This window comes from Callorhinus ursinus, unplaced genomic scaffold (assembly GCF_003265705.2).
Source record: "Callorhinus ursinus isolate GAN/ISIS: 27379988/994484 unplaced genomic scaffold, GSC_fseal_2.0 scaffold8, whole genome shotgun sequence".
Lineage (NCBI taxonomy): Eukaryota > Metazoa > Chordata > Mammalia > Carnivora > Otariidae > Callorhinus > Callorhinus ursinus.
The window spans coordinates 45,640,374-45,663,177 of record NW_027397070.1 but is presented as its reverse complement, the minus strand read 5'-3'; the positions used below and the strand labels follow the sequence as shown (position 1 = coordinate 45,663,177).

Here is a 22,804-nt window from a genome sequence, read left to right as displayed (position 1 = left end):
AGTTTGAGAAGAATAGGTATTATTCTTGTTTAAATGTTTGGTAAATTCACCTGTGAAGCCGTCTGGTCCTGGACTTTTGTTTTTTGAGAGTTTTGTGATTACTGATTCAATTTCTTTCCTGGTTATCAGTCTGTTCAAATTTTCTATTTCTTCCTGCTTCGGTATTAAAAGGTTATATGTTTCTCGGTATTTATCCATTTCTTCTAAGTTGTCCAATTTGTTGGCATATAGTTTTTCATATTATTCTCTTATGATTGTTTGTATTTCTGTGGTGTTGGTTGTTATTTCACCTCTCTCATTTGTGATTTTATTTATTTGGGTCCTTTCTCTTTTTTCTTGATAATTCTGGCTTGAGGTTTATCAATTTTATTGATTTTCTTCAAAGAACCAGCTCCTGGTTTCATTAATCTGTTCTATTGTTTTGTTTTGTTTTAGTTTCTATACCATTTATTTCTACTCTAATCTTTATTATTTCCTTCCTTCTGTTGGTTTCAGGTTTTTTTTTTTTTGTAGTTGTATTTGTTTTTATTCTTGTAACACAAACAGGGAGAGAGGAGGCAAGGGGGCAGGGCCCAGCAATGTCCCAGGAACAGCTTCTGTGGCATACGTTCATACGTATTTGTTTTCAAAAGGCAATCCTGAGGTCCGTGTTTCAGGAAACTCCCAAGGCTGTCAATCTCAGTGCAAACAGCTTAAAATAAAAACCTCCGGTCTGTGGTCTGTTCACCACACGAGGATCCAACTCAAAATGCAAAACAAGCCTGTTTGGAAAGTGCCCGCCCTTAAAACAAGAGCGAGGGCTTTAAAGACACATTAAACACAGACTCTTCCAGGAATCAAGTCAGCTTGGAGACTTCAGAAAACCAAAAACACCGAATAACATATCCAACTGTAGAACTGCTGGCTTAAAAAAAAGGGGGGGGTACTTTATGTAAAAAGGATCACAAAATGACAGGTGGGGAGGGGGGCTCTTCCCCAACACCTGCCTCTTTTTGTTCTGAACACACTTGTGACCAGGAGAGTAGAAACACAGCCTCAGGGAGTGGGACCAGATGCTCAGTGGCGGCTCAGTCTCTCGGGGACGGACGGAGGGTCGGCTCACTGTTTGCCCGCCTGTCGGCCCGGCTTCTCTTCCGGCTGACCTCTGCCCGTGCCTGGGATCCCACCTCGGCCCCGGCCACCAAACACACCTCGCCCAGCACCCCCATGCCTCGGCCCGTCTGCTGCTTCTGCTGCTGCAGGCCGCCGCGGCCACGGCCCTTAGCCACCACCTCCTCCTTGACCATGTCGATGATCTCATCGGGGATACGCAGGTACTTGATGGTGCTGCCACGGATGTAGCACTCGGGCATCCGCCAAAACTTGTCCCCATCCCTGGATGTGCAGATCACCTCTCGAAGGTTAATGTTCATCCAGTTAGCACAGCTCACCAGGTGCCCATTGTATGTCTACTCATTTTTGAGTTCCACCAACATGGGATGATTCTGAGCCATCTTCAGCAGCGACAGGGTAAGCATGCTGTCGGTGGGGAGCAGGCTCGCCAACCACTGCCGCCGCCGCCGCTGCTCACGCGCCCGCCGGTAGCCGCCCTGGTTTCAGGTTCTGTTTGTTGTTCTTTTTCTAGCTCCTTTAGGTGTAAGGTTAGGTTGTTTGAGATTTTTCTTGCTTCTTGAGGTAGGCCTGCATTGCTATAAACTTCCCTCTTAGAACTGCTTTTGCTGCATCCCAAAGGTTTTGCACCTTTGTGTTCATTTTCATTTGTTTCCATGTAATTTTTTATTTCTTCTTTTATTTCCTGGTTGACCTATTCATTGTTTAGTAGCATGTTATTCAACCTCCATGTATTTGTGGTCTTTCCAGATATTTTCTTGAGGTTCACTTCTAGTTTCAAAGCATTGTGGTCAGAAAAGATGCATGGTATGACTTTGATCTTCTTGGATATGTAGAGGCTTGTTTTGTGAGCTAATATGTGATCTATTCTAGAGAATGTTCCATGTGTACTTGAAAAGAAATGTATTCTGTTTTAGGATGAAATGTTCTTAATATATCTGTGAAATTCATGTGTTCCAGTGTATCATTCAAAGCCATTGTTTCTTTGCTGATTTTCTGTTTAAATTACCTGTCCATTGATGTAAGTGGGGTGTTAAAGTCCCCTATGATTATTGTATTATTATCGATTAGTTCCTTTATGTTTGTTATTAACTGTTTTATATATTTGAGTGGTCCCATGTTGGGTCATAAATATTTATAATTGTGATATGACAATTCTTATTGGATTGTCCCCTTTATTATTATATAGAGTCCTTCTTTGTTCCTTGTTACTATCTTTGTTTTAAAGTCTATTTTGTCTGATGTAAGTATTGCTACTCTGGCTTTCTTTTAACATCAATTTGCATGATGGATGTTTCTCCATCTCCTCTCTTTCAATCTGTAGGTGTCTTTAGGTCTAAAATGAGTCTCTTAAAGACATGTATCATCTGACCTCACTGATATGAGGAATTCTTAATCTCAGGAAACAAACTGAGGGTTGCTGGAGTGGTGGGGGCTGAGAGGGATGGGGTGGCTGGGTGATGGACATTGGGGAGGGTATGTGCTATGGTGAGCTCTGTGAATTGTGTAAGACTGATGAATCACAGACCTGTACCTCTGAAAGAAATAATACATTATATGTTAAAAAAAAAAGAAGATATCAGGAGGGGAAGAATGAGGGGGGTAATCGGAGGGGGAGATGAACCATGGGAGACTATGGACTCTGAAAAACAAATTGAGGGTTCTAGAGGGGAGGGGGTGGGGGAATGGGTTAGCCTGGTGATGGGTATTAAAGAGGGCACATTCTGCATGGAGCACTGGGTGTTATACGCAAACAATGAATCATGGAACACGACATCAAAAACTAATGATGTAATGTATGGTGATTAACATAACATAATTAAAAATAAATAAATAAATAAATAAATAAAATGAGTCTCTTATAGGCCAAGATGGGTCTTGGGTTTTTATCTATTCCATCACCCTATGTCTTTTGATTGGAGTGTTTAGTCCATTTATATTCAAAATAACTATTTTTTTCAATGTAATTATTGATAAATATGTATTGTCATGTTATTATTTGTTTTGGGGTTGTTTCTGAAGATTTTCTTTGAGCTTTGCTTTTTTTTCTTTTCTGTGCCTCCTGGATCTGGATGTTTGTTTCCTTCCCCAGATTAGGGAGGTTTTCAGCTATTATTTCTTCAAATAAATTTTCTGTCCCCTTTTCTCTCTCTTCTTCTGAGACTCCTATAATACGAATGTTATTATGTTTGATGGAGTCACTGAGTTCCCTAAGTCTATTCTTTTGCATAATTCTTTTTTCTCTCTGCCTGATTACTTTCCATTACTGTCTCCTTAGGTCACTAATTCGTTCCTTTGCTTCTTCCACTGCTGTTCATTCCCTCAATCATGTTTCTCGTTTTGCTTATTGAGACCTCTATCTCTGCTATGGTATTCCTTATCTCTATGTTAAGGGTCTCACTCATGTCTTCCACTCTTTTCTCAAGTACAGTGAGTATCCTTATAGTCATTGCTTTAAATTCTCTATCAGTCATGTTACTTATATCCATTTCATGTAGATCTCTGGCTGTGCCCTTGTCTTATTCTTTCATTTGGGATAAATTTCCCTGTGTCTTCATTTTGCTGCCTCTATGTGTCTGTTTCTCTCTGTTAAGAAAGTCATCTATGTCTTTCGTTCTCGAAAGTAGTGATTTTATGAAGACGAGGTCCTGGAGTGCCCTGCAGCATAGTGTCCCCTGTTGAGCAGAACCTCGCACTTAAGGAGAGTAGGGAGGGGGCCTATAAGAAACTCGTATGTGTGTTGCTTTCGCTCTGCTGTTGTGTCTGAGTCACTTTTCCTTTCACTGTAGTCATCTGCACTGACTCTCGGCCTGTTGGGAGCTGTTAGTGGGACTCAGGCAGGCCAGTTCTGAGGGGACGTACTCAAATTTGTTCTGGGCCACTAGTCCTATGGAAGATTCCCCTGAAGGGCTGCAAAATGCTGCTGTGGCTAGGGGCCAGGCATAGGGTGGCTAGGAGCGAGAAACTGGGCTCCAAGTTGGGCAGTGGCTGGGCCCAGCTGGGTGCAGCGTGCAAAGTTGGCTGTGGGGGTGTGGTGGCAGCTGTGCACAGCTGGGCACAGCACGCAGTAGTGGCTGGGCACCCTGCACTGGCTGCAGCCAGCTCAGCTCACCCTGCGGCTGGGCAGGACGGGTGTGCGGTTTTAACAAAATTTGTCTTGAATCCAGGGCCGAGGAGGTAGGCTTGGAGTGGGCGAGTACGTGGTGCACTGCTAGCAAGTTAGGTAGCAAGTTCTGTGCAGCCCTGCCTCCTGCAGATGGCCCTGTGTTTATGCTAGGGGATGGGGGAGAAAATGGCACCTGCCAGCTTCCTCGTTTTCCAGGTCCCCCAACATGTTGCGAAATCAGTATGAATATACCTGTCCCCCATTTGCTCTCTGGCATTGTATAATCTGCTGTTTTTATGTTGCCTCTCTGTGCATGCTGCGCTTTAGGGGCAGCAACCCAGCTATCACTTGCCCTGTTGGGTGGAAGTGCTGAGTCAGCTGACTTTTAAAACTCCAGGCTCCAAGTCCCATTCATTATACAAACTCAAGGAATTCAGCCCCTCTGTTTTTCAAAGCCAAATCTTATGGGGAATGGTGCAGGGGCCCATTTCTCTGCCCCCTCTCTACACGCAACTCCCTCCCTACTGCAAGCAGCCTCGCTCTGCATTTCTGGCCCTCCCAACCTTTTAGATGCAGCTTCTTCTCTATATTTGGTTGTGGAGTTTGTTCTGCCAGTCTTTTGATGGCTCTCTGGTTTGGTGATTAGGATGTGGCTGCTACCTAGTTGTAAACGTGGGATGGAGTGATCTCAGGGTCCTCCTCATCTGCCATCTTCCCCTCACCAATAACTGTCATTTCTAAAACTAAGACTTGGGCTAGTTCTCACAGACAAAAATCTCACTTTACAGAAATTTAAAAATAAGTTTTATTGAGGATTGTAGAGTTTGGCACTGAGACAGACTACTTCATAAAACTACGTCAAGTTATAAGGTACCATTGATTGTCAAAGATACTGATTAAGCAAACAAGATACGCATTGTGTATGATTTAAGAAACAATTGGCATGTGTGTGTGTGTGTGTAAGTGTGTAAGTAAGCTCCATGTCCAATGTGGAGCCCAACACGGGACTTGAACTCACAAAGACCTGAACTGAGGTCAAGAGTTGGATGCTTTGGGACATTTGGGTGGCTCGGTCAGTTAAGCATCTGCTTTCAGCTCAGGTCATGATCCCAGCATCCTGGGATCAAGTCCTGCATAGGGGGGGGTCCTTGCTCAGCGGGGAGCCTGTTTTTCCCTCTGCCTGCTCTGTTTGCTGATCCCCCTGCTTGTGCGTGCTCTGACAGATAAATAAATAGAGTCTTAAAAAAAAAAGAGTTGGACACTTAGCTGATTGAGCCACCCAGATGCCCCCAAAATTCTTATCTTTTTAAAAGCAAAATGTAGGGTGCCTGGATGGCTCAGTCAGTTAAGCATCAGACTCTTGGTTTCGGTTCAGGTCATGATCTCATGGGTCATAGGATCAAGCACCACAAGGGGCTCCACACTCAGCAGGGAGCCTGTTTGAAGATTCTCTCCCTCTGCCCTTCCCCCCACTCCTGCTCACACGCAAGCATGTGTACTCTCTCTCTAAAATAAATAAATCTTTAAAAAAATAAAAAGGGGGGACGTCTTGGTGGCTCAGTCGTTAAGTGTCTGCCTTCGGCTCAGGTCATGATCCCAGGGTCCTGGGATGGAGCCCCACGTCGGGCTCCCTGTGCAGTGGGGAGTCTGCTTCTCCCTCTCCCACTCCCCGCCTCTCGTGCTCTCTCTCTCTCTCTGAAATAAAATAAAATCTTTAAAAAAATAATAAAAAAATGAAAAGGGGTTCCTGGGTGGCTCAGTAAGGTAAGCATCTGACTTCTGCTCAGGTCATGGTCTCAGGGTCCAGGGATCGGGACCTGTATCAGGCTCCCTGCTTGGCAGGGAGTCTGCTTATCTCTCTCGCTCTCCCTCTGCCTCTCGCTCAACTCATGCTCTCTTTCTCTCTTAAATCAAATCTTTAATAAAAAAATTAAAAAAATAAAATAAAAGCAAAATGTTAGTCAAGTAGTGACCAGTAGCTTCCTACACAGAGATGCTAGGAAATAAATTAACTTTGCAACTTGTTTTTCCTTCAGACTATAAACTTGCTGAACTAGAATCTTCTTTTAAACTCTACAGAACCTATTCATTATCCCTAAAGGAGAAACTTATATTTCCAGCCTTACTCTTTCTTGTGTTAAAAGGGAAGTCTTCTACATCCCAAGGAAATGGTCTGAGATCTACATAGAAATGAATTTACAAAGATAATCATCACAGTACTAATCATTACAGCTAACTTGTTTTTAAAACCTAGATGTCCGTAAATAGAAAACCACTTAATTATAGATTATGAAATACTGTCAACATTCAGGTTTGGTATCATGCTCAATGTGTGATGTTAGGTCAGAGAAAAGCAGGGTAAGAATCTATACACATGGCTAAAGTATGAATACACGTGTGTGTGTGTGTGTGTGTGTGTGTGTGTGTGTGTATACTGGAAGGAAATGAAGTACACCAAAATTTTAATTGTGCTTTCTTTTTAATTTTTATTTATTTCTTTTTAAAGATTTTATTTATTTATTTGACAGAGAGAGAGCACAAGCAGGGAGAGTGGCAGGCAGAGGGCGAAGCAGGCTCCCTGCAGAGCAAGGGAAGCCTGATGTGGGACTCAATTCCAGGACCCTGGGATCATGACCTGAGCCGAAGGCAATCACTTAACCAACTGAGCACAGGTGCCCTGTGCTTTCTTTTTTAAATACTTAGATAAACCTTCTATTTTTTTTTAAAGATTCTATTTATTTATTTGACAGAGAGAAACACAGCGAGACCGGGAACACAAGCAGGGGGAGTGGGAGAGGGAGAAGAAGCAGGCTTCCCGCTGAGCAGGGAGCCCGATGTGGGGCTTGATCCCAGGACCCCGGGATCATGACCTGAGCCGAAGGCAGACACTTAATGACTGAGCCACCCAGGCGCGCCATAAACCTATTTTAAAATAGTTTTCAATTTACAGAAAAGTTGCAAAATAACAGAGTTTCTGTATACCCAGCCCCCACTTTCCCCTTTTGTTAGTATCTTACATTACTATGGCACATTTGTCACATAATACTGATATATTAGTATTAACTAAACTCCATACTCTGTCCATATTTCCTTAGTTTTTCCCCAATGTCCTTTTTCTGTTCAAGTATCCCATCTAGGATACCATGTTACATTTAGTCATGTCTCCTTAGGCTCTCCTTGGCCGTGACGGGTTTTTAGACTTTTTGTTTTTCATGACCTTGACAGTTATGAGTATTGTGGTTAGGTATTTTGCAGAATGTCCCTTAATTTGGGCTTGCTTGAAGCTTTTCTCATGATGAGACTAGGGTTATGGGTTCTTGGGAGGAAGACTGCAGGGTGAAGTGCCACTTTCAACACATTGGTCATACCAAGGTTACATGATATCAACACAATTTATCCCTGATGTTTACCTGGCTAAGGTAGTGTTTGTTACACTTCTTCATTATAGAGTTACTCCCTGTCCCCCTTTCCATGCTGTACACTTTGGTAGTGAGTAACTAAGTATAGCTGCCTGCCTTTTGACTTCTAAGTTTTCATTATTTTCTAAATTTCTATAATAAACATATATTTCCTGGGAAAAAAAAAGCCATAACCAATTTTAAATCCTACCTATACTTCAAGTCTCATCTGAAATGCCACTTCTCTTAAGTCCTCCCCACCTCTCCACTAAGTTAGATGTGGTTTGTCCCATCCTTATGTATTTTTATTCTGTTCTATCTCTACACTAAAATGTTATTTTCCCCACTTGTTTATACATCCATCTTATTTCAGAAGGGATTAAAGGAGGGGCTCCTCTCCTCCCTGTGTCTGCTGCAAAGCCTCGTCTACAAGGGACATGGTCATCCACCTCTTAACTTCTTTTGTTCTGTCCTGAGGCTCTCTCAGGAACCTGCTCCAGAATCTTTGAGGACACCAAGTATTCCAGCATGATAAACAGTGAAGAAATTACCTTGGAAAGTATAGTTAAACCAGTCCGGTTTTTCTTGCCCATGTGCTGAGGAAAGCGTGCAGAAAGCACAATTGGTAGTACAGAGAGAAGCCCCCGGCCCTGCTATTACCTTCTTGGTCATGGGCAGAGGCATCCCTGAGCTCACGGAGGTGAGTGGAGATTAGAAACTTTAAGCACCACATTTTCTTCATGTAAAAACAAACAACCAATCTTCGACTCTTTCATACCTTTTTGTTTCTTTTGGCTTTCAATTTTCTTCTGGTTTAGTCCTGGCTTGGTAGAGCCAGATACCACAAGCCTCTCTAATTAGCACCCATACTAAGAGCTTTTTTTTTAAATTAAGATTTTATTTATTTGACAGAGAGAGACAGAGCGAGAGAGGGAACACAAGCAGGGGGAGTGGGAGAGGGAGAAGCAGGCTTCCAACTGAGCAGGGAGCCTGATGCGGGACTCGATCCCAGGACCCTGGGATCATGACCTGAGCCAAAGGCAGCTACTTAATGACTGAGCCACCCAAGCACCCCAAGAGCTCTTTTTCAAGATGACATTTTATTTATTTAGGTGCTGTCTGAATCTGAGGCAGGATTCTCTGTCATGTAGCGATTGAGAAAATTCAATGATAGAAGCGGAAGGGAAATATAAACAAGTCATAATCCATATTAAGAAAAAAGATCCAGTAGCCATGTTTACATCTTAATAATCTTCCTGTTCCTTCTCTATAATTGTAAATATGTTTCCAAATGTTATTTGTAAATATTTTCTTGAAGACATCTCCGCTCTGGAAGTTTAATCTTATGGCCCGTGGATGTAACCATCCATTTCCAAGCCTTCCTAATAATTACCAGAAACAACCTTGCTAGTGTATAATGCCCAATGTGCAAATATCTGAATTTTCTTTGTTAGGGAGAAGAGTTTTAGATTGACATCACAGTCATCTTTCTTTGGTTAAACAAATGTTAACAGCAATCACTGACTCTAGCAGATTACATTTGCTTTAAAATGTGAACAGGGGTGCCTGGGTGGCTCAGTCTGTTAAGCGTTTGCATTTGGCTCAGGTCATGATCCCAGGGTCCTGGGATGAAATCCCACACCAGGCTTCCTGCTCAGCCAGGGAGTCTGCTTCTCCCTCTGCCTCTGCCCTCCCCGTGCTGTGCTCTCCCTCTGTCAAATAAATAAATAAAATCGTTAAAAAAAAAAAAAGGTTATGAACAAGAGCTTGCACATATTCTTTCACTTACCTCCCAGAGTTGGGAGGATTAAATGACTGGCATAAAATTGGTGCCTTGGAAGCATATTTCCTTCCCCAACTGCTCTCCTCCTTCCTGGACTAAAATAAAACCACTGTCAGTTCCATGTGTTGCTGTGGCATCAGGTGTGTGTCAAGTAAAAGCTGCCTCTTCCCAGCACTTACTTGTTTTGTAAAATCAATATTTTTAAAATGATATTTACGCAACAAAACACTTTTTATTGGTATATATATATATCCATGTTAAAGCAGAATATGTGAAAGGACACACATGAAAATCATCACAAAGATTATTTTGTGGAGGATAATGGTAGCCTAGGGATTGATGGGCCACTTTGGCTAGATTATTTTGAGCTAAAGGCAATTGAGACCCTACAGGCTCAAGAGAAATTTTTGCCTTTCCCTTAATTACATGGAAGAATCTAAATTGAGGGTCTTTCCCAGAATAAGGGTTATTAACAGAGATAAACTGTATCTGAGTGACCCATCTGTATGGCAGAGCAAACATCTAATTATCAAACATCTGCTCTTCTTATTGCCCTATGAAGTGCATTCCTTCCCTCCGAAGTCCTAGACCCCTAACCTTTTCTCCTTAGTTCAGGATGACGTACATACCTCGTTTTGCCTGACTGTCTTTTGAATTTCCATGTCTGTGTGGATTTCCTGTGCACATGCTATCAGATTTGATTTTCTCCTGTTAATCTGTCTCTTGTCAATTTGATTCTTAGCCAGCTAGAAGGACCTAATATGGGATAGGAATTCTTGCTCCCCGACAGTAGTGACCGTGGCAAGAACACTGAAAGGAGACGGCATCTTCACTTGTAATGTTCCACTATTTAATCTTTAACAAAAGTTGCTTATACTTACGGCTCTCTTTTCATTCCTGACATAATTTGTATGGAGACTATTTTTTTAAGATTTTTTTTTTATTTCTTTATTTGTGAAAGAGAGCACAAGCAGGGGGAGCAGGAGAGGGAGAGGGAGAAGCAGGCTCCCTGCTGAGCAAGGAGTCCCATGCAGGACTCGATCCCAGGACCCTGGGATCATGACCTGAGCCAAAGGCAGACACTTAACTGACTGAGCCACCCAGGTGGTGTCCCATATGGAGACTATTTTTAATGGTGATGTCATTTAAAGAGAAAGGAATAAAAACCTAAAAGTGTTATAATAATACAGCGGGTGAACTGTCTTTAACTGTTGCTGCTTAGCATATATTAGTCTCACCCTCCTAAACTTCAAATAGTGGGTTATATTTTCAGGAGAGTTCCCCTAACTTTTCTCCACCAAGTGTTTGTGGAAGAAAGTCTGGAGCTGCTTCCAAGCGTCCACCTGGGCCATGGCATGAGCCCTGGGCTCCCCTCCCCAGATGACAGGACCACCCACGAAGACGTGTAGGGAAGCTCTGCACATGGGGAAGTAAGGAGGCTCAATGTAGTGCCCTGTCCCAGGATAACAGATGATCTGGGGCTTCTCCCTACCATGGGCCTGTAAGCACTTAGAGGCCTCATTAGCAAAGAATTCACTCTTCCAGTTGCGGTCATCCTGACCTACAAGGAACAGGAAGGCACTCTCAGCCCTTTCCACGGGAATGAAACTCTTCTGGTCAGCTCCTTCCAAAGGGCTGTTCAGGACATGCAAAATGTCTCTCAAGCCGTCTTTGGTCAGCCTTATTCGACTTGGGTCTATGCCCAGAGGGGGCAACATCTCATCTTTGTAGTGTAAGGCTCCTCCGACAATGGCCACAGAGCCATTGATTATGACAGAAGCAGTGATACCTTTCAGGAATGAGGCCATAGACAGGCAGAGTTCACCTCCTTTGGAACTGCCAAGCAGCCCGACTCCCGGACCCTTTACCTGAGAAAACAACAGAGGAAGGAGAATGAGGCCATGAACAGTGCAGTGTGATGAGCAGTGCCTAGAATTGGAAAACAGGTGCAACTGAGCCTGAATCTGGGCTCTACCATTGGCCAAGTTTTGCAATCTTGGGGTATTCACTTATTCTTCCTCTCTATCTTCCTTTCTACAATTTCTCCATTATCATTCTTGGTGACTTCAGCAACCATGTGGAGGATATACTAAATACTCTGGTTTCTTAGCATTTGTGTTTCCCATCCATCCTGCCACATTTCACTTATGTTTGCTTTCCACTTCCCCAAAAGACCATGCCACACCTCTCCGAAGACAACATCAAGGCTCTTAACCTTTAACCCTGTTCCCTTTCACTGTCAGCTCTTCACACCAGATGGAGAAAATAAAGCTCTCCAGTAGGGACTCTGCCTCTTTTCACCCTGCAGGATATACTTAGTTCCACAGGAGCTCAAGCTCTCTGCCTTCCCTTGGGTTTCCAAAGTGCCTCTGTGCTTACCCCTGCTGCCTGCACTTGGAATCTCCTCCACTCTCATTCTCCAGGACTTGCTCCTACAATTACATCATCTTTCTCCTTCTTCATCACTTTCTTCTGTGGCCCATTCCCATGGGCATACTTAATGCTCTATTTTCATAACATTTTCATAACAAACCCTTGACCTCACATCCACTCTGCCCTAGTTTTCTACTCTCTTTCACAGCAAGATTTGTGGGGACCAATTGTCTGAGTTGTTCTTTCAGTCTTCCCTTCTCTACCCCATCCCCTCAGGGTGGTTTGGGTCTGCACTATCCCACAAGGACTGTTCTTGCCACAGTTACCAACATCTATTATAAATGGCCCTCCGATTCCCCTCTCAACAGCAGTCTTTTTCTCCTTATGGCTTCTACAACAGCACCCTTGACTCTTTTCAACCACTTATTCCTCCTAGAGGAAAAGTACTAGGAAATTAAATGATATATTATCATCCCAACTTTTCAGAGGAGGAAAGAGAGGCCGCAAGATCATGGGGCTAGTTGGCAATTGGTGAAATCAAAACTCAGATTTAACTCTTGTCTATCCACATCTCGTGCTGATGCCACTACACACTATCACCTTTTCTAAGAGTTCCAAAGCTTCCCATCCACTGAGCTCTGAACTGTAGAATAAGCAATGTTTATCTCCTGATCCTCTGATACCCTGAGCCCATGAACCTCAAAACACTTCCTAGTACCAAGGTTTTTGGCTGCCCAGTTCTTCTTTAATACTTAAAACTGTGCTCTCAGAGGGGCCACAAAGAAGAGAGGGTTGTTATACACGAACATTTAATGTAGGGCCTTCTGGAGAGTGTGATCCCCTTCCCATTTCCCTCTACTTCCTGTATCAAAGCCAGGGTTCCAAATATGTTTGGGCTTATTATGATATCCTGTAAAATACTGGAATTTAAAATTCCAAACCAACTAAGAACATCTTTACTAGCAGGAAATACGAGAACATAAGATTGCATAGAAACAGTCTATGAGAAGTGACTCTAAATGGTAGTGTGTATTGGGGACTGGGAGTGGTGGTGGTGAATTTGTCATGTTCTGTGAAAACTAAGAGCAGTTATGAAGACAGCAATACATAGATCATAAAACCTTCAGAAGTTCCAACCTGAGGGTGATCCAGCAGGTAGTTCACAGCTTCTTCGAAGTAGTCCAGGTGGAGGATCTCCAGGCCTTTGGGGAGGTCTTCATAGTTATGATAAGCCAGAGCCATCACAGCAAAACCCTTGCCAGCCAGCAGACTAGCTCGTTGTTCCAGAAGGCCACTTCCAACTCCATAAATGTCCACAATCCCAGGAAAGGGCCCCGGTTCTTTGGAAGAAACGAAACACAAAACTGAACTATTCCCCAAACTCTCTGCAGTGGGGTCAAAAGCCCTATGTTGCCTACTTGGTGATGTCAAAGTTTTCTATTGACAATCAGAAATGCTAGAAGACCTCTCTGGTCTTCAAAGATCCAGACAGTGGCATAGGCTCAATCCACATTTCCCCTATACCCAGAGCCTCAAAGCCCCACAGATTTTTTACAAAAAGCATGCTTTACCTTTGTAATTAAAAATAATTTACAAGCAGACAATGAAAAGAGCAAAATCGTTACCCCCTCCACCCCCAAAGCTGACAATGCCAAATGCTAGAGAGCAGGTAGAACAATTGGAACACTCATACACTGCTGGTGGAATTGCAAAATGATACAGCCACTTGGGAAAACAGCTGGGCAATGTCTTATAAAGTTAAATACGTACTTACCATATGATTTAGCAATCTCATTCCTAGGTATTCACCCAAGAGAAATGAAAATTTGTGTTCACACAAAAACATGTATGCAAAAGTTTGTAGTGACTTTTTTCATCATCTCCAAAGACTTGAAACCCAGCCTGGAAACCCGTCCTTCAACTGTTGAATGAATAAAACTGCTTTTGGGTTTTGTTGTTGTTTTAAAAGATTTTATTTATTTGAGAGAGCGAGAGCGAGCACGCACATGCATGCGCGCACGCACACACACAAGTGGGGGGAGGGGCAGGGAGAGAGAAGAGAGGAGAGAAAAAGCAGCAGAGACTCCCTGCTGAGCAGGGAGCCTGGGATCAGGACGGAGCAAAGGCAGCCATGCTCTACCCACTGAGCCACCCAGGCGCCCCTTTCATGCTAATTTTCTTAAACCTTAATATACTGTGAGAGTTAGAAGCAAAGTTGCTATACTGAGAAATCATAAAAAAAAAATCAATAAAGGGGGGGGGCGCCTGGGTGGCTCAGGTCATGATCCCAGGGTCCTGGGATCGAGCCCAACATTGGGCTCCTTGCTCAGCAGAGAGCCTGCTTCTCCCTCTCCCTCTGCTCGGCAGGGAGCCTGCATCTCCCTTTCCCATTCCCCCTGCCTGTGTTCCCTCTCTCATTGTGTCTCTCTGTCAAATAAATAAAGAATCTTTAAAAAAAATCATTAAAGGGATGCCTGGTGGCTCGGTTGGTTAAACCTTTGCCTTCGGCTCAGGTCATGATCCCAGGGTCCTGGGATCGAGTCCCACATTGGGTTCCTTTCTCAGCAAGGAGCCTGCTTCTCCCTCTGCCTGCCTGTCTCTCTCTCTGACAAAGGGACGCCGCCTGGCTGGCTCAGTTGGTAGAGCATGGGACTCTTGATCTGGGGGTTGAGTTTGAGCCACTTAAGGGTTGGGTGTAGAGATTAAAAATAAAATATTAAAAAAAAAAAAGACTTGGAACCACCGGGGCACCTGGGTGGCTCAGTATGCTAAGTGGCTGCTGGCGCAGGTCATGATCTCAGGGTCCTGGGATCCAGCCCCCCATGGGGCTCTCTGCTCAGCAGGGAGTCGGCTTCTTCTTAGTCTCCCTCTGTGCTCTCTCTCAGATAAATAGATAAAACCTTAAAAAAAAAAAAAGACTTGGAACTACCTATGTTTTTGTTTTCACTTAAACTGTCTTGTCCCTTTCCTTACGTCTTCTAGCTGACCTCTCAGTTTTGGAGAGGCAGAGCCACCTCCCCACCAGAGCCCCCTTTGAGGCCCCCACAGACCTCTGCAATGTTGGGAGGTACCTCCTTACTGTCGGTAGAAGTGCAGGAGACGAGAGAAAGACAGGCCTGGGACCCGGGGCGCTCACCTGGGGGCAGGAAGAGCGTGGCGCGCAGCCGGCCCGCGCGCACCGGCTCCCGCCGCACGCCCGGCCGCAGGAAGTCGCGCTCGTGCACCGCCCTGCCCAGGACGCGCCCGGCGTCCGGCTCGTGGCCGTCGAGCACCTCCAGCTCCACCGCGAAGGGCGTCTGCACGTCCCGCTTCACCAACCGCACCAGGGGTTTTTCGGGCTCCAGGGCCCAGAGCAGCCCCATGGGCTCGAGTCCCACGAAGCTGCCGCCCAGCGCGGGCGCGCGCTCCAAGTCCAGAAGGCCGCCGGCGTCGGCTTGGTACCGCGCGTGGGCCCGGAAGAGCGTGCCCCTCTCATCGCGCAGGGACGCGCGCAGCGTGACGGGCTGTCGCGGGGCCAGGCCGCGCACGGCGATGCGCACGGGCTCGTCCCAGCTGCAGCGGCCGGCGGGCTCCAGGCTCCAGGTCGCTGTCTTCCGGGCAGGGGCCCATGAGACCCGGCCGCCAGACCACAGCTTTGGAGAGCCTGTCAGGTGGCCCCATCGGCCGAGTCCGGAAGCTCGCAGGCTAGCGCCGGCGGAGGACATCATTTTGCCTTTTGATTTTAGTTCTCACGTCAACTGAACAGGGCAGTGAAGAAAGTTAGAAACTGCTCAAAGATCCTCTAGTGGCGGGCTGCCTCATCTACATGTTAAGCGCCAGTGGGGCCGACTAGCCCGCCCCATTGAGCTTGGAGGGCCAGACTCCTGTCCCACCAGGTCAGTGGCTTACCTTTAAAAGCAAGAGCGAAAATGACACACGTGAACTTTCTTTACATGCTGAAAAACCTGCAGTTTATGTCGGGGAAGACTTTCCTAGCTCTGCTTCTCAGAAGCTCGGTCTGTGCAATGTTTGCCGCATAAGGGCTGGCTCTGAAGGATTCTCGCAGCTAGGAAAGTCTCCAGTCGCCAATTTTTTTTTAAGTTAATTTTGAGTGGGTTTTTGTTATTTTTCCACCGTTTTTTTAAAAATCAGTTTTTAAAAAGTTATTTGAGATAGAGCACGAGCACGAGTAGGGGCGGGGGTCCGGCAGAGGGAGAGGGAGAAGCAGGTTCTTCGCTGATCTGGGAGACCGATGCGGTGCTGGGACCCTGGGATCAGGGCCTGAGCTGAAGGCAGAAGCTTAACCATTGAGCCACCCAGGCGCCCTTCCAGTCGCCAAATTCTTTTTTTTTTACATAACAGGTTTATTTTTTTTAAAGGTATATAGACAGTAAACAAAGTAAACAATCAGATCTTCACTTCTACCCAGTATTATCTGTCCTAGAACTCTTCCATTAAGTTCCAGTTTCTAAACATCTTAAATTTCAATAATCGTCCTCTTCATCAGAGTCCATAACTTTTCTTCTGTTGAATTTAACTGTGGTTTTCCTTTCTGTTCGCTTACTTTTTCAAGGATTTCTATTAAACCTTGTTCTGATAACTTCCCACTTAGTTGTCCCTATCTTGCCATCTGTATGAGGTAATTCTCTACTGCTTTAGGTTTTTCGGGGTTTACAAGTGCTAAGTTACTGAAGCGGGTCCAGGGTGTCTGATCCAGGGCTTGGGCTAAGACACTGTTTCTCATTTCTGCTTCCCTGTGCTTTGTTTCCGGTTGTGCTGCATCGCCAGCACCCCCGAGCCTCCCCCGCTGCCCAGCCGGCCTCTGCTTGCTCAGAGCCGCCAGCCCCTCCTCCGCCGTGGTGCAGGGGTCCGGGGTCGAGCAGCCGCGACCACGCTCCTGGTCGCCAAATTCTTAACAGCTAAGAAGAGTGCAGGACAGGAATTGAGTTTTATCAGTTTGTTGAATAATTCACTGTCATTAATTATCATAAGACCTTTAAAAGTGTGCATCATGGTGTTTTGCTTGTGTATTACCTGTGTATAGGCTTAACTTCCTCCCCCATCCCCACACTTAAGGGGCCTGGAGTTTTACTAGCTGTGTGACCACAGCTTCATTCCTTATAGGTGTAAAAATAGTCAGGTGAGATCATAGTTACTATACTGCCTTATCCAGTTTGCTGTACTTAGGCAAATGTTCTCTCCATCTGGGACCTTTCACCTTTTCCCCACTTGGTCATAAGCTATGGATGGGTTCCACCTAGTGGTGGATTTTTCATCAAACTTCAGGCCCTTTCCCTGACCTTGTATTGGATTTTACATTCATGACTTTTTCATGTTTATTAGAGAAACCTGCAAATTGTTTAAGCTCGATTCAAGCCCACACCTGTTTGCCACTGCTCCCCATGAGACCACCCTCAAGGACCTTCCCAACCAACGCTTTTTACCTAGTTTCAAATGTTCTCATGTCCTGCTGGCTATTAACCATGCAGTTCCCTGTAGCTCTAATTAGTTTTGCACTGGTTCTGTGGGATATTTCAGTGTATTCTGTGCACAGAAACTAAAGAAAGTAAATAATTATAGTTCTTAATCCTTACAAGAACCTAATGAGAAAATTAAGGCCTTGGAGGAAGAGATGAACTGATTTGCTGAAGATCAAACAACTAGAAATACTGGGATTTACTTATTTTTAAGGATTTTATTTGTCAGAGAGAGAGCACGTGCACGCACAAGCAGGCAGGGGTGGCAGGCAGAGGGAGAAAAAGGCTCCTCACGGAGCAAGGAGCCTGATGCAGGACTTGATCCCAGGAACCCCGGGATCATGGCCTGAGCAGAAGGCAGATGCTTAACCGACTGAGCCACTCAGGTGTCCTGAAATACTGGGATTTATATCTTTGCAATCAGATTCCAGTCTGTGCTCTGAACCATTACGCTTTAATTGTTCTTACATGATATGTCCTATGTTAAAGATTTATAAAACATATTCATATATGGTTGATGGATGCATAAACTGGTATGACCTTAAAAAAATATTTAAAAGGTGCATTCCCTTTGACTCACAATTCCACTTCTAGGAATTTCTCTTAAGTATTTGTGAATCTATATATATATTGGCTGTAAGGATGCTTATCATATTGTTTTAATAGAGGAAAAGTGAGAAACAAACTAGCAATATAAATTTGGTTTAATCAATTTAATTGTGATGCAGTCATATAACAGAAGAGATGTAGACATTAAAAATGTTATAGCAGAATATGATGAGGAAACTCTCATGGCATTGAAAGCAGGTAGAGATCCATATAACCTTAAAGAAAGTGTATTAATACCTTAAAAAAAAAAAACTAGTCAATTACCCAAACTGTTGTTTCTTAGGCTTTGGGGTACTTTGGGTACTTTTAATTTTCTTCTTTGTCCAGAATTTCTATCAGAAATAACATGGCTGGGGTGCCTGGGTGGCTCTGTTCGTTGAGCATCTGACTCTTGATCTCAGCTTAGGTCTTAATCTTAGGGTTGCCTTGGGCTCCACACTGGGCATGGAGCCTACTTAAAAAAAGAGAGAGAAAAGAAAATAACATGGAGTTCATAGTTAAATAGGGTTTTTAAAAATGGTGGTATTATACAAACATAAAACTTATCATTTTAACCATTTTTAAGTGTATAGTTAAGTACACTCACAGTGTTATGCAACCATCACCACTATCTATCTCCAGAACTCTATCACCCAAGCTGAAAACCCTTGCATCCCCTGGAAACCACTATTTTATTTTTGTTCTCTAGGAATTTGACTATTCGAGGTACCTCATATAAGTAGAATCATACAGTATTTGTCATTTTCTGTCTGACTTATTTCAGTTATCATGTCTTCCACGTCCATCCATATATGTAGCATGTATCAGAATTTCCCTCCGTTTTAAGGCTCGTCTACTGTATGTATGCAATACATTTTGTTTACCCATTTATATACTGATGGATTTTGGATTGTTTCCACATTGACCATTGTGAATGCACTGCTATAAACATGGGTATACAGATACCTGTTTAAGAACCCCTGCTTTCAGTTCTTTTGGGTATATACTCATAAGTAGTAGAATTGCTAGATCACATGGTAATTCTGTTTAATTTTTAAGACTTCCAGTCTTTTCATCTCAGGGACCATGCCTTTTCACCCTTTTGTTAAGGGTCTCAGGGTATTTTTTTTTTTAAGATTTTATTTAAGGGTCCCAGGGTCTAAGCACAGCCTGAGCCCAGGCACTAAAGTGAGTGCTCAAGTTGGTCAGCAAGATCCAGTGACCACCTGAATAGCCCCAGGTCAACAAGACAGACAGAACCTCATGCCCAGAAATCTTTTCTGCTGTCAGGACAAATTCTTTTCATAAGGGAACTCCTAACGACCAGTATTCTGGAGGCCTGGGATTTTACTAATAAAAATATGGGATTTGAAGAGTCCCCTTGTAAAAACAGTGTCACCAGCTGATCATCTAGCCAGGATTTGGGGAGCAGGAGAGATGGAATTAAACTGTGTGATCAAAGGAGATTACGTGGAGGTGGAGATAAAAGGGGAATGGAAAAGACCCCAAAGACAGACCCATTCTACTTTACTACTTGTTCTATCAGCCTAGTAATCTGAAGCACGCCAGAGTGGGCTGTTCATGTGTTTCCTCTTTCTCAGCAGACTTATGAATGCTTGTAGGGGAAAAAATATTGAGCTGCACAGACTTAGAGGTTTATTTTCAAAGAATGACCAAGAAATCCGTTGTGCCATCCATCAATAAATACAATGCAGTTTCCCAATTTGTTTTACAAAAGGAAATTAAATAAATAACTGAGGATACCACTGACTGAACCCGCAAATTCTGTCAGTAGACCCATGGAATTCTAAAGAGGTGGTTGCCTGGTAACCAATATAAACAGCTTTGGAACCTAAGAAACAAGGAACGTTTAAGATGCAGAACCTTGCTTCCCCTTGAAGACTTGGTTGCAGGAGGCCATCTTGAAGGTAATTTCAAAACACTGCTACTTGGGTCCCTGGGTGGCTCAGTTGGTTAAGCGACTGCCTTCAGCTCAGGTCATGATCCTGGAGTTCTGGGATCGAGTCCCACATCAGGCTCCCTGCTCAGCAGGGAGTCTGCTTCTCCCTCTGACCCTCCCCCCTCTCATGTGCTCTCTCTCTGTCATTCTCTCTCTCAAATAAATAAAATCTTTAAAAAACAAAACAAAACATAAAAACACTGCTACTTTACCAGTATCTGAAAAGAGCTTTTAGCATCAGCTGAATGATGAGAGGCAGTCTGAAGTAGTTGAAAAGATTTTGGATTAGGTGTCAAAGGGGTCAGGACTGCTTCAGGGATTAACCAGTACTGTGATCTTTATAGTATCTCTTCTCTCTAGGCCTCAGTTTTGAAATCTGTAAGATGAGTTAGAACAGAATCATGTTTATGGCAGAGTTTCTGTAGTAATCTCAGGAGACAGTAGCAGATCTGTGTGAGGGCATGGCAAGGGACAGGAATTAGAAAGTAGAGGGGGAGAAATGAAGGAACTTTCTGATGAGAAAGAGGCAGTAGGGGGGAGGGGTCTGAAACGAGCCACGTTAAGAGGCTGTGTTCCCTGGTCCTACTCTCCCCACCATCATGCTACCTTCATACCCCCCACAGATACCTATTGGGGCTGTGGCTTCTCTAAATTTAATGTGTATAAACACCCGTGAGAGCTGGTTGAAATGCAGATTTCTAGGCTTCACTTACGGCCTACTGAATCAATATGCTGGGATGTAGGACACAGGATTCTGCATTTTAACAAGCTCCTCAAATGATCTTGATGCAGAAGGTCCTTAACCATTAATACTGTCCTGGAAGCTGACTGTCCCCTCTTGGGCTCTACCTTAAAACTTCAGAATCTGTGGGTGGAGGTGAGAGTCTATTACTTTTTAAAACCTCTCAGAAGGGGCGCCTGGGTGGCTAAGTTGGTTAAGCGTCTGCCTTCGGCTCAGGTCATGATCCCAGGGTCCTGGGATCGAGCCCCACATAGGGAATCCCTGCTTCATGGGGAGCCTGCTTCTCCCTCTCCCTTTGCCTTTCCCACTGGTTGTGCTCTCTCTATCTGTCACTATCTGTCTCTATCAAATAAATAAAATCTTAAAAAAAAATAAAAGCTCTCAGAAATACTGTGCTAATAAGGTTTATTGCTTTTTAGCCTCCTGTGGTGGTTTCTGCTGCTTTAATAACAAGGAAAAAGCAAGGTATTACTCTTTTTAGCTTGAATTATTCAGCCCACTTCAATTATTTCTGCAGAATAAAGGTCCCAGATCAGGGCGTGAGGGCAGGGGACTGGGAAGGTGACCCGAAAGGTGGACCTAAATTTGGAACCTTTGAGATATCACTCATTTGAGTCTGGATTCTTCTGTTAGGCTTTACGTGGAGGCATGTGGCCTAACCCTTCTAACCTGACTCCTGCCTGTCTAGCCAGGTTCCTAGAAGTATGGAGATAATGCTAGTGATAGCTGTTCACCAGAGTACCTGCTCTGTGGTTATGCCAGGTTTGACTGACTACAGGATGCTGTGTATTCAATTTCTTGTTTGTTTGTTCAAAGATTTTATTTATTTGAGAGAGAGAGAGAGAGAATGAGCGGCAGAGAGGAGCAGAAGAGCAGAGAAAGGGAGAAGCAGACTCCCTGCTGAGCAGGGAGCTGGACGCGGAGCTCGATCCCAGGACCCTGGGATCATGATCTGAGCCCAAGGGAAGCACCCAACTGACAGCCACCCAGACGCTCCTCAGTTTCTTATGCTGTCCGTACATAAAGGCACCTGGGATGTGCCACTCTGCTTTGGTGCTTTTTTTAAAAAAGTATTTATTTTTAAGTAGTCTCTATGCCCAGCACAGAGCCCAACACAAGGCTTGAACTCATGACCCTGAGATCAAGACCTGAGCTGAGATCAAGAGTTGGACAGCTTAACTGGCTGAGCCATCCAGGTACCCCCTGCTTTTGGTTCTTAAAGGGCCATTTGTTGGGAGAGGACCTTGCCTCAATGTTGGTCTAGGTAACATTTAAATTTGGATAATATGGAGCCTCCAAACTCCATACATAGGTTTTTTTCTTCCCTCTCTATCCACCTTCTTTTTTAATTGCCAAGGGCCCCAGTATTCCTAACCTGTTCCCTAAATGCCCAATGCACCATCTAACTGTGGGACCCCAGAGACTTACCTTTAGGAGCAATAGTCCATGCTCTAAATCAATGATAATCCTTCACAGTTATGTAATACTATGAAGCTTGCAAAAAAACTTTCATACCTGTTCCCTAATTTTGAGCTTCATATCTACACTAAATTAGAAGAGATATCACACTCTATTTTCAGACTGGCATACTGAGGCAAACCAGGTGGACTGGGAAGTGCAGAACCTGGCCTTACACTTGTCTTCTGACCCTAAGTCCATCTACGACAAAACTCTTGACCAAACCCTTTGACATATTGTCCTGTCCTCATTCCTTTTCAAAACACAGGAGGAGTTTCCCTCTTTTCAACAAGCCATCATATTAGATGAGAATCACTATCCCTTGACAATTTATAATAACTGATAATGCTAATACGGTATTCTTTCTGGGATGCTGGCATTGTAACCAAAGATTCTATATGCCACTGGCTAAAGGGTATATGTATCTGGGGACACCCAAAATCATTCTGTATAGTCGCCTTGGGGTGAAACCAGTCCTCATCCGTTTTTCAAGTGTTTAGGATCAAAATGCTCCCTGCCTTAGGAGCAAGAATTGACACACTGATATGTTAAAAATGATAAAATGTGGGGCACCTGGGTGGCTCAGTCGGTTAAGCGGATCAAGCCCTGCATCAGGCTCCTTGCTCAGCAGGGAGCCTGCTTCTCCCTCTCCCCCTCTGCCTGCCACTACCCCTTCTTGTGCTCTCTGTCAAATAAATTCTTAAAAAAAAATTATAAAATGTTCTATTAGGCAATACACAAGGCATGAGCACATGAATATTGTTTTCATCTAATAATTCATCTTCAACCAGTGAGAGTAGGCACTGTTTCAGAAAATTATCACTTGTGAC

General features: G+C 44.1%; 2 protein-coding genes and 2 pseudogenes across 7 annotated transcripts in view; all 4 read right to left on the bottom strand.

The window, feature by feature from the left end:
- Positions 1-503: 503 nt before the first annotated feature.
- Positions 504-1,548, bottom strand: LOC112822729 (U6 snRNA-associated Sm-like protein LSm4 pseudogene; annotated as a pseudogene).
- An 8,061-nt stretch (positions 1,549-9,609) lies between these two features.
- Positions 9,610-15,486, bottom strand: LOC112822214 (acyl-coenzyme A thioesterase 1-like). 3 transcript variants are annotated; one of them, XM_025869700.2, is made up of 3 exons: positions 14,907-15,486; positions 12,908-13,110; positions 9,610-11,265 (listed from the first exon to the last, which is right to left on the bottom strand). In XM_025869700.2, exons 1-3 carry the CDS (start codon positions 15,475-15,477, stop codon positions 10,681-10,683), a joined length of 1,359 nt encoding a protein of 452 aa, XP_025725485.1. In that variant the 5' UTR covers positions 15,478-15,486; the 3' UTR covers positions 9,610-10,680. The 3 variants fall into 3 exon arrangements, with proteins under 3 accessions (XP_025725485.1, XP_025725488.1, XP_073751631.1); XM_025869703.2 differs by having other exon boundaries at positions 14,821-14,938; XM_073895530.1 differs by lacking the exon at positions 14,907-15,486 and adding an exon at positions 13,545-13,692.
- Positions 15,487-15,973: 487 nt separating this feature from the next.
- On the bottom strand, positions 15,974-22,175 carry LOC112822656 (programmed cell death protein 5 pseudogene; annotated as a pseudogene).
- The window catches only part of RIOX1 (ribosomal oxygenase 1), a 31,763-nt gene continuing 26,879 nt past the window's right edge, over positions 17,921-22,804 (bottom strand). For 2 of the 4 annotated variants that reach the window (XM_073895527.1, XM_073895529.1), the window contains one exon: positions 17,921-18,286. The gene's annotated coding sequence lies outside the window, so the exon portion shown is untranslated. Of the gene's footprint in view, positions 18,290-19,986; positions 20,151-22,804 lie in introns of all 4 variants that reach the window. The other 2 variants (XM_073895526.1, XM_073895528.1) reach the window with 2 other exon arrangements.